The sequence below is a fragment of the Ochlerotatus camptorhynchus genome, unplaced genomic scaffold (assembly GCF_037179485.1).
Source record: "Ochlerotatus camptorhynchus isolate MF236.1 unplaced genomic scaffold, CSIRO-AGI_Acam_v1.1 ptg000232l, whole genome shotgun sequence".
In the NCBI taxonomy this organism is placed as follows: domain Eukaryota; kingdom Metazoa; phylum Arthropoda; class Insecta; order Diptera; family Culicidae; genus Ochlerotatus; species Ochlerotatus camptorhynchus.
The window spans coordinates 3,544,576-3,556,672 of NW_027040722.1; the positions used below are offsets into that span (position 1 = coordinate 3,544,576).

The following is a 12,097-nucleotide window of genomic DNA, read 5'->3' on the forward strand; positions in this document are numbered from 1 at the left end:
AGTTAAGTTAAAGTTAAGTTAAAATTAAGTTAAAGTTAAGTTAAAGTTAAGTTAAAGTTAAGTTGAAGTTAAGTTAAAGTTAAGTTAAAGTTAAGATAAAGCTATGTTAAATTTATGTTTAAGTTAAGACGTTTTCGAGGGGCACGCAATACAAAGAACCGGTGCGTTGAAGTTAAAATGCAATCAAAAGTACTTAGTTCTGAAGTAGTACTGACGGTAATTAAAATTATCTATCCGTAATTAATGTAATTAAAAATATTGAAAATAATTACGAAATTTCTACTGTAATTAATATAGTTAAAAAGTAGTTAATGTTCTTCATTGTGTAATTAATGTTATTAAAGCAGTAGTTAATGAAATTAATTTAATTACAGCCGTTGCCTGCGTTGGAGTTAAAGGTTATTGCGTGCCCTCATGTTTTTTTTTTGACCTCATTAGAGAGATTTTAAGCCGTTGACTAGTTCATCTCTAAATGATATAATAATGTTAAGTAATATTTAATTTAAAATTTAAGTTACGTTCAAGTTAAGTTAAAATTGAGTTAAAGTTAAGTAAAATTTAAGTTCATGTTTAGTTCAATGATGTAAAGTTAAAGTTTATTCAAACTTAAGTATAAGTTACATTTAAATTAAAGTTATGTTAAGATTAAGCTGAAATTAAGTGAAAGCTTAAATTAAGATAAGTGTATGTTAAAATAAAGTTCAAGTTAAGTTAAAGTTATGTTATAGTTAATGTTAAGTTATGATTAAGTTTAACTTCTGTTAAAGTTAAGTTAAAGGTTTATTAAATATATGTAAAAGTTAAGTAAACGTAAGTTTAAAGTTAAGTCAAAGATAAAGTTATGTTATCGTTATATTAAAGGTAAGATGAAGTTATGTTAAAATTAAGTTAAAGTTATGGTATAGTTAAAATAAGTTCTCGTTTAACTTATCCGAGAACTTATTTTAACTATACCATAACTTTAACTAAATTTTAACATAACTTCATCTTACCTTTTATATAACTATAAAATAACTTTATCTTTAAATTAACTTTAAACTGACTTTAACTTAACTTAAAGTTAAGATACAGTTAAGTTAAAGTTATGTTTAAGTAATATAAGTTAAAGTTGAGTTGAAGGTTCGTTAAAGTTGAGTTGAATGTAAGTTAAAGTTAAGTTTATGTTAAGTTCATGTTATGTTAAATATAAAACTAAGTTAAAGTTATCTTAAAGTTAAAGCTATTCTAAAAATAAATTAAATTAATGTTAAATTTGGTTAAATTTAAGTTCAGATTGTGCTAAAATTATGTTCAAGTTAAGTAAAAGTTAAGATAAAGTTATTTTAATGTTAAAGTTAAGTCAGTTATTTTAAAGTAAAAGTTAAGTTTAAGTTATTTTAAAGTTAAATTTATGTTTAAGTTATTTTAAAGTTTAAGTTAAGTTATTTATAAGTTAAAGTTAAGTTATTTATAAGTTAAAGTTAAGTTAAAGGTAAGTTAAAGTTAAGTTAAAGTTATGTTAAAGGTAAGATAAAGTTATCTTAAAGTTAAAGTTATGCTAAAAATAAATTAAATTTATGTTAATTTTTTTTTAATTTAAGTTAAAATTTTGCTAAAATTATGTTTAAGTAAAGTTAAGGTTAAGTTGAAGTTATTTTAAAGTTAAAGTTAACTTTAAGTTATTTTAAAGTTAAAGCTAAGTTAAAGTTATGTTAAAGGTAAGTTAAAGTTATGTTAAATATAAGTTAAAGTAATTTTAAAGTTAAAGTTATGTTAAACTTAAGTTAAATTTATGTTATAGGTAAGTTAAAGTTATCTTAAAGTTAAAGCAATGCTAAAAATAAATTAATATTTTGCTAAATTTGGTAAAATTTAAGTTAAAATTTTGCTAAAATCATGTTCAAGTTAAGTTAAGCATAGCTGCGGTTTTGGATGAAGCATCGGAACGATTTGGACCAGCAGCGCGTACACAAATATAACACTGAGAATCAGAAATGAAACAAACATAACTTACCTTACCCATAGCTTACCTGTCCTTTGAAAAAGTTCGTTTTCTTTGATTTTTCGCGATTTTTTCCACATTTTTTCTACTCTTATTCAGTTCAGCACTAAAACTGCATCCGTGGGTGGGTGTTTTCGAATAAAAAGATGGAATAGGATGGAAACACACTGTCCTTTTCATTCACTGTTTCAGTGACAGTGACTATACTGCCCATAATCGCAAGTCAGTCCCATCTGTAAAAAAACTGAAAATGAGAAAACGGCGTTCAAAGATTTTTCAAGTTTTCTGATTTGACACTTATTTTGGAGGGATAAATTTAAAAATAAACGTACAATGTGATAGAATGCATCTATGTTTACCCAAAAATATTGGAAAAATATTGTGAAATCTTTATTTTATGGCCAAAATCTGAGTGGGACTGACTTGTGATTACATTTAACGTCAATGAGAAAAATAACCGCAAGTCAGTCACAATTCCATGACGATGCTGCATTAGTTTAACACAGTATTGAACAGTAGAAAGATACTATGGTTCCATAGAACGTTATTGAATGTTTCTGGATTTGTTTAGCTGGTTTCAGAACAAGGGTGAGTATGCGTCTTCATAAGACCAGAGCTTTTCATAAACGTGCCAAACCCACCATGCGATAAATCACATGAGAATTCAAAAATAAGATCAATAAGAGTCATGATGAGCGACCAGCACCAAGTTTGCCACACCCGGACATGTTCCAGGTATTCCCGGGGAAGTGGTAAATCCTTTATAAATCAAAATCCATCAAGCGATACATCCAATCACATGATAATGCAAAGCCGAATCCATTGGCGGACAAACTGAGTTTCGTAAGAACTATATTGGCCACATCCGGACATTTTCCATATACCCTAAGGGAAATGGACAAAATCTGTCTTGACACAAATCTCATGATACAATGTGTTGTCTAATATTTCTAACATATTTTTTTTAATGGGACTTTTCGCTGTGGGACAATTTGACTTGGTATTGTTTTTCATTTTTCTAGAACAAACCACCTTTATTCAATAGCACATCTCAAAAAACATAAAAAGATAAACTGAATAATGATGCTAGCTCAAAATTGATAAAAATGCAGATGAGACTGACTTGCGATTACCGGCAGTATAGACAATCAAGTTATAGACCGGCTAACGTAAGTTGATGTATCCAAGCAAACCGTCAAATCGTATGGAAAATGTTCGTTTTGGATACAACATGGCAGCACATTGAGAGGTGTATAACTATGACCGTCTATAACAGTGACCAGGCCAGTGATAAGGCCTATACCAACAGCAGCGTTTGACAGTAGGCAGTCCCGGGCTCAAATAGTTTATTTTGCTGTGCTGGGCCCGCTGTCACGGTATAACATGTTGCTTACGCGCCTGCCACTGGGCTGACAGCTCGTTCGTGTGGTGGATTTTAAAACGCGTGAATTTCTTATGCGTGTTGCAAAATGCATCGCACGTATAATTTGATTAAAGATGTAAAACACACAGAAAAAAAAAAGTTGTTGAATATTACATCCAAACTGCTGCAACCAGGTCATTGTTTTTTTGTAACGAAAAAAAAAATGTTTGTGAAAAAAATAAAAGGCTGTAAATTCACAGACATGTCTGTAAATCTGACATCTCTGCATGGGAATTACTGTTGGAAAAGAGAACGTTTTATTCCCATCTTCAAAGCCTATTTGCCATAAATATAAACCGGTAAGCTTGCTATTTTTACTGAATGGAAATTTTCTCAGCAAAATCTACTTGTCAACAAAATATGCATAAATACAAAAATTGTTTAGATTAAGGAATCTCAGCGAGTTTAATGTTTTTCTTTGTCCAGGATTCTACAATTTAATCTAAATCCGAGAGCATGAGGATTTTTTTTATCTTAGGATCCTAAACATTGTACCAAGTTCAGGACCTTAATTCGAAAATGCTGGAAACTATTTAATTGAAACAAACAATAAGCAAACCCGATGAAGGAAAAGTTTTCTCTTCCGTCTTCTCTATCAGCGAAAAACTATGCATCAAGTTTTACGAACACAGTTCTTCACTTCTATCGCTCGCTATGTCTATTCTTACCAAGGAAATTAAGTTGTTCCCAGGAAAAGTTAGCTTTCCACTCAGACGATTTCAAGTTGGATCAGATGCATCTTCGATTTACGTTTCCCACTAATTTCGTAGCACATAATGGAAACGGATCCATTTGCGAGCTCATCTCTCGGTCTCTCTCTGTCTCTGCGGGTATTATAGAACAATACCGAATGTATCAATTCAACGGCAATCGAATCCAATTCGTCTTCCATCTTGTGGCAATGTTGCTTGACAATTGAAGGAAATGGAAAATGGCATACCTCGGGAGACGGCAATTAGCTTCAAATTTCCACAGTCTGTCAGTCACCAAAAAAGAAAAAGCACAAAAAATTGGATTTTCACCACACCGCATGAAGCGATGACATGCACCAGGACATAAAAATAATTGAAAGAGCTACGGCTTTTGTGCTTTTAACAGTCAAGCACCGTCAGTGTACCAATCCTCCCTTCCGAACAATTGCGCGAGCAACAAAACAAAGAAAAACATTTTAATGTCTTCACATTTCCGGCTCCGCAACTTCACTTTAATTAGTGTCCCCCAGCGTCGTCGTCGTCGGGTCTACCCCGTGTACAGCCAACGTGATCCCATTCGACTTCCATCCGTCGTTGATTGTTTTCCATTGTTCTGCTCATTAAATCAATACAATCACACGCACACCGTAAACACAGCAAAACTAATTTCTTCATTTTTCTACATATTTTTTCAGGGTACATCCGGAAGTGGTGAAAGCTGCCGTTCCCGCCAGAATGCAATTGGATGCCAGCCGGAAGTGTCAAGCCCCAGTGCAAACAACGAATAGCACCACTCCAACCGCGGATGGGTCATGGTTGATGATCCGCTCTGCTACTACTCTTTTTCCTCCGGCCAGAGTCACGTGTTTGAGCTTCTTCAGTCCCAGAGGTTACCACGTTCCGGACTGGGACTTTAACTGCAATGGCATCACGCACTGAACAGAAAGAAGAAACGTCGTCATCAAGATAGATGGTATTGCGCTTGCAGAATTCCGGGGCGTATTTTATCGTGAGATTTACTCTGGAGATTATAGAGAAGTAAAATAAAATATTTTCCATTCGCTCGGGACGCCCAGTTTTCCTCCAGGAGGTAAAACGAAGTGGGGAAACATATATATAAAAAAGACGTTATTGCTTTAAGAATCGATTCAACGGGAGCTTTAATAGGTCATTAGGGTGAAGCATCACAGCGCGCAAGAGGGAGAGAGCTGAATCAGAGGGCACTATTTAGAGGCTATAGCTAATAGAAGGCTAGATTTATTACATTTTTAAGGTTATGCTAGGCAGCTGAACTAGGTTAGGTAGGCATGAAAATGAACACGACAAACGTCGACTATGACTATAGCATAATTATCGAGGACAACCACTACATCCTGCAGAGCTCGGCTGCAAACTTGTCGAACGATTCCTACAATGGGACGTTCTACCACAACATGTCGGTGTGCTACTACGCACTGGAGATCGACACGGAGCTAACGCTGTTCGAGTTCTGGATCAGTGGCGTCCTGATGAACATAATCTCCCTGCTAGGCATCCTCGGCAACATCCTGTCGATGGTGATCCTCTCTAGGCCGCAGATGCGTTCCAGCATCAATTACCTACTGATAGGTCTAGCCCGCTGTGATACCATAGTAATCCTAACGTCGATGCTTCTCTTCGGCATTCCGGCCATCTATCCGTACACGGGCTATCTCTTCTACTACTACTATGTGATACATCCGGTCATATCGCCGGTCGTATATCCGCTAGCGATGACAGCACAGACCGCAAGCGTCTACCTAACGCTAACCGTCACCCTTGAGCGATACGTGGCCGTATGCCATCCGTTGCGAGCACGAGCTCTCTGCACCTACGGCCGAGCTCGGATCTACGTGATAGCTATTCTCATCTTCTCGCTCCTCTACAACCTGCCTCGCTTCTGGGAGGTTTCCATATCCGCATTCGATCACCCAGGCTACGAAGGAGCCTACTGCGTGAGCGCATCCAACCTCCGAACCCACGATCTCTACATCCGAGTCTACGTCCACTGGATGTACACGGTTTTCATCTACCTTCTCCCCTTCTCATCCATTTCCTTCTTCAACACCATGATCTATCAACAGGTCCGCAAAGCGAACCGCGAACGCCAGCGACTGTCCCGGTCGGAAAAGCGAGAAATCGGCCTAGCCACCATGCTCATCTGCGTGGTGGTCGTATTCCTGCTGTGCAACCTGCTTGCCATGGTCAACAACATCATGGAAGCGGTCTACTCGAAAATCAACGATTATCTAGTCAAAACCTCCAACCTTCTCGTCACCATCAACTCGTCCGTCAACTTCATCATCTACGTCATCTTCGGCGAGAAGTTCAAGCGGATTTTTCTTCTGTTATTTTGTAAGTCGCGCCTTGGCCGGGAATCACCGGATGGCTTTCTCCAGGAGGACAGTTCATTCTCGAACGGCGAAGGAAGCCATCGAAATAGCGGACGTTTCCAGCGACTGGGTACAACCCGCAGCAGTACGTCCAAGGTGTGCAACAGCACCCTCGGCAGTATACGAACGACGCGGACCACGATCCGGAGCACCAGGGCACCCTCGCCCGGACCAATAGTGTACTACCCGGCACGGGAAACGATGCCCCGGTTGCAACCGCACGCACCGATCAGCCGGAGTACGTCGATGTTTCACCCGTGCTGGGAACGGGGCGAACACGGCACCAACGGGATCATGATGGCCACGTCCGGCTTTTAGCCGTTGCTCAAGGTTTCCTGCTCGGACCACGGTCTGAACGGGGATCACAAGTTCTGAGCTAGGCTGGTAGGTTAGTGACTGTGCTGTTGTTGCGGTTGGTAATTAGTAACCATTGACCCTATAGCTTTAATCATCGATACCTGAAGGTAAGGTGAGGACGCGCGGTCCGGAAGAGGTGGATCCAAATGAAGTGGATCAGCGGCAAGGGAAGACCAATTACTCCTTTGGACAGGGAGTGCCACACTGTGTGCTGACGAATGGAATATGGATTGATGTGAAGTTTGATGACGATATTGATCGGATTGTTCTTTTCACGCGGGGAATAGTTTCCCACGATTATTGAGATTCCTAGTGATATTCAAATCTTTGAGAAGCAATCAGATTGGCATCAAGCTAAACGTAAATATTTAAAATCAAAATAGTTTTTTACAGTTATTTAAAAATTCTGACCCATTTGATTAAAATTCACATCTACATTTCGCCTTTTACTCAATTCAACTAACAATTTGTGATATGCCCAACTACCAGGTTCGTTACAGTTCCATTTCACTGGAAATTTCCTGCAATTTTAAGTATCAAAGTTCAAAAACAATTTCTTGAAGAACTTTAAAGATCTCACGGTTCCCCAATTTGTTTTCAAAATTTGCCCAAAATTTGATCTTTCAACAAAGACATTGCAGTTCTTTCTACGTGCCCATCAAGTTCTACTAAGTTTCCCAAGAAGTTCAGAAGGTATCAAGAAATAGCTTCCATCATAACTTTGACCGTATTTTTTCCCAGAAAAATTTTATTTCCAGGAAGGTCCGTCAACAATCTTTGGAATTTGATCAAACTTTCTTTTAGAATTATTCCGTTAGTAATATTTGAAATCACCATGGTGTGTGATGTGATCATAAGTTAACATCGGGATACTTTTTGAAATTCCTTTTTTTTATAGTCCATTAAAATAATTTTATTGCAATCGTGACCCCTAGCGTGAGAGACACGGATGCTAACCACTAAGCCGGGCGTCTTACCTACATCGTGAAACTAACAACTAAGGGAACTATCTCTAATGTTGGCCTATGGATCTAACATTGGGCCCATCGCAAAAATCTGCTATTTATCAATTTTATCTAGATTATCGCGTTATTGGGACGCTACTAATGAATATTTTTGGTTGCTATTGAAAATTTTGTCGATTGCTGAATTTATGTATGGGCCCAAATTAGGGACACTTAGGCCAACATTACCTGCATTTCCCCTATGTATATAATACGTAAAAGGCTGATATTGAATCCATGATCTTCAGCACAGTAAGCCAAAACGGTCCCTACTAGGTCACTGAGCTCTTTACATAAGAATTACGGTTCGTGAATATCGCAGCCAGTGCAGATAAAAATCATCCCTTCTACACTCAACTTAGCTGAAAATAAAGACAACCTTAAGGGGGTAGTACACTTTGAACGTCCAAAAAGTAGGGCATTTTCGTTAATTTTTTAAGCAATAAAACACTCAGGGAGGGCAAATATGTTATAACCCATTTATTAGTCATCCTTCGAACTACAATTTGTATTTTTTTGAACTCGATTGGCGTCTCCCCGTGGCAAGTGCACCAGGTCGCGCGGGCATCTTCGCGCGGAAGTCGGAAAACGGCGTGGAAAAATACTCATTTCCATGTGATCCTGGACCATAAATCGAACAAAAATCCTGATTAGTAATGAAATTTGGGTTAGAAATACGTATTCCGATTTTTTTAAATTAATTTTTTCAAAAGTTGTGGCCTTAGGAAAAAAAAAGTCCATTTTTTCATCCTAAAAATGCTTACAAAATCGTGGATTAAAAATCAATTTTTGACAGAATCGAAAATGTGGATACGTATATCTAAGCAGAATTTAATTCTAAACAAGAAAACCTAGGTGATATCCAAATTTGATGATTTCTGGTTAGAGTTATTTCCTACGCCAGTTTGAAAAACCCCGTTTCGAGATAAACGCGTTTAGAGATAAAATGCTCTCTCAGCGCGCCGGTACATGTTTTAGGAAATCGCTTCGTAAAGCGGTAAGGAATATTCTGGCGGACCTGGAGTCTTTTCTAAATTAAAGTATGCATCCCAAGGAACATTTTAAGCGAAAAAAAATGCATTTTTTTGAAAAATCAAAGTGTACTCCCCCCTTAACAGATAGACCAACTACCTGCATGAATTTGAATTTTGACATAAAAAAAATCTCTTGATCAAGGCAACCACTGAGTATTGAAGTAAACATTTGTTTTTGTTCATTCGTGGCTGGATGTTGATTATCGCCTGTGTTTTTGTCAATATTAATATTCGTTTTCAGGATTCAGGATCAAATGCAACATTATTATTATCGTACTACACAAATATAGCGCTGTCGAATGTGTTGTATTGGTTTTTACATAAAGATATGACCACTATGGCTAAGGACCTAGGTTGGGTACCTATTCAAAGTAATCGTATCCTTACGTCAAATCATTGAATTGTTTACATTCAATTACATTCAATTTGTGTTATTTCCGTTCGAAAAAAATCATGTAAATTTCTGCTAGATATAGCCCACATAAAATTACCGCTAGATTTGGCATAAATTTACGCGATATTTCGTGTAAACTTAAGCGCAATATCAAGGGGTAATCAACTCGGCACACTGTGTCTAAACACATCACGGCACACTGATCGGCTCGTTAGAGCACAAATTGACAAGAATGACACATTATATAATATAAAACGGCATCACTGTTGTTTGCTGTCGATTTTCCAATAGTTGCTAAGGTTTCACACTTTGTTGACAGTCACTGATCTCCGCTTCAGGATGAATTTAATAAATCCATCGGAGTAGACGTTCAGATTCTGGAATAGAAGTCAAACCTTTGCTTGAATCTCTCCTGCAGCCAGTACAGCGCCGAGATCATAAACAGCAAGAGCAATAACTAGATCACCTTCAGGGTCATCCACTTTTGCATCCAACGTGATTGCAACAGTTTCCGGTAGCGACAATACCGGTAATCACAGTTTACATGGGACAATTTCACAGGCACGGTGGCCAGATGCATAGCGTCATACAAATCATCCTCCTTGGGAGAGCGATCTCCACCGGTGGCTAACCCTGTTTAAGTAATCAGGATTCATTCAATAAATATTATGATAATCTATTGTGCAGTCTGCGGCATATCAGATAGGATTTATTTTAACATTGTTTTATATTTTATTAATTGAAAAATATAGGTATACCTCAATACAATGTAACTGTTACTTTTGACTTCCATCGTCGATATCTCACAAATAACAATTCAATTATTCAAATTGGCATGACCAATAGATGGAGAATTGTCTCATATCTTCGATGGTGTTATTACTTTCCTTGATTTGGTGATTGTTAGCTAGAAATCAGTGATGGAAGTCAAAAGCGACAATTACGTTATATCAAGGTATACCTGAGTACATTTCTCAACCTAAACCCGATCCTTTACCCCTTAGAACCTTCTCGAGGAAATCGATTGTTTTTTTCAAAATCCCCGATAACCTCCGCTTGCAGCCGATTGAACAGTTCCACCTCCACCTCGCAGTTGTTATCGCTTTCGTACTTTTCTATAATCAACGCCACGGATGAAGAACCACATCCAGCTTGCCGGAATCCATCCTACGGAGTATAGCTAAGGAGCCGGCATGCACCAGAGCTACAAATTGAGCTTCTTGGAACAGATTTGATTTGATTTGCTAATTCTGGTGAAATTTCCGTGCAACAGCAGTGATTTTACGCTGTATACATCAATTACTTCGGCTGTATACATCACTCTTCGTTTTCTGGCACGATCACAAATAAACAATCAAAAAAGTCATAAAGTTTTCTGGGTTGCCAAACTCATGGGTTACTTGATTAGTATTATTGGTACGCTTCGGCACATCGTTTGGCATAGCTTTCGGCACAGCTAAAACTATCGGCACAGATTGAGGTGTGCAGGTTGATGACCCCTTGGGCAATATCGTATAAATTAGCAATATTGCATGCAAGCTTGTAAACAATTTCGCTGTTTATGCTAAGTATAGCTCAAAATTAAGCAAAGGGAGATTTTACGCGATAGTTAAAATTCAGAATTTTGTTCTGTGTACTTCAACCAGCTCCAAGAAACGCAGAAATATTGCATCTGTAAATAGGCAATATTACTGGTTAACAACGCTTTTAATTGACTTTTGGCCGACTTAACATCCTCGAAAAAAATAAAAAAATCTTAGAAAAGCCCCCTGTAGCTAGTCGAAAAAAAAAGAATGGCCGCATTATACCTTGAAAATTGACACTTCACCTTGTCGGCCACTCTTAAAACTCTTCACTTCTGTTGATCTTTATGACGTTTATAACACGTGCATTTGCGTAGCCTCATGTTCAAGTTTGTTATCCTCACTTTCGCTTCAGCCCTAATGTGGACCGTACACGATTGCTTTTATTGACAATAATCGTATTGTCAATACATTCAATATTGACGTCAATACATCGGTATTGACAATATTTCTGTATTCACACCATCAATATTAATGTCAATAATTCCCCTTCGCGTCAATATATTGATACGTGTGGGGTTTGCTTAAGAGGAAAAGAAGACAATACGGGGGCAAAAACGATCCACTTTTCTGTCAAACGCGAATCAGCTCGTGATTGGCCGATTTGAAGAGATCGGGATAGATATAGATAGAGATAAAGATAAAAGAGTAAGAAGCCAGTTGTCTCCTCTTCCTCTTAGCTTCAGCCAAACATGTTGGTTTATTATTGTTACCTTCACTTTCGGATCATCAACAGGGTAGAGCACTACTTCGTCGTAATCGCCCATTTCAGTTCTAACGATCAGAAAAAATCAATAATATCAATGATTTCACCGTGCACAAATCATTAATAATAAGCTACAACAAAATTCCTGTTAGAGCGCATTGTATGAATATTTACGCTCATTGTTCTCAAAACAAATGAAGTGCTCCCAGCGAATCCCCTTTTTCTACGTTTATCCGTAGGACGAAGAAAATCTAATGCCGTTTCAATGCGTTTGGACGGAATTGAAACTCGTAGAACGAATTTAGAATCAAGAAGCAGTATTAGACAATATCTCAACAATTTGTGACTGAAATCCAACGGTACGTATGGAAAGGTGAATAAATTTAGAAGTCATTTTTGACCGAAATATTTCATTTTTTGTTTAAACTCGTTCAGAAAAGAGAGGTAAAGCGCGGGTTGTGCTTAGTAGGACGGAAATTAGATCAAAAACCCTACTCGTGCGCATAGAATGG

General features: G+C 37.4%; 1 protein-coding gene across 1 annotated transcript; it reads left to right on the forward strand.

Annotated features, from left to right (window-relative positions):
• The first annotated feature begins 4,795 nt into the window (after window positions 1-4,795).
• FMRFaR (FMRFamide Receptor) lies at window positions 4,796-7,692 on the forward strand. Its single transcript, XM_065225587.1, has one exon. The coding sequence runs from the start codon at window positions 5,404-5,406 to the stop codon at window positions 6,823-6,825; it is 1,422 nt and encodes a 473-aa protein (XP_065081659.1). The 5' UTR covers window positions 4,796-5,403; the 3' UTR covers window positions 6,826-7,692.
• Window positions 7,693-12,097: the final 4,405 nt, after the last annotated feature.

Coding starts and splice junctions, on each gene's coding strand:
- FMRFaR (XM_065225587.1), top strand. CDS start 5,404: ATGAAAATGAACACGACAAACGTCGACTATGACTATAGCATAATTATC.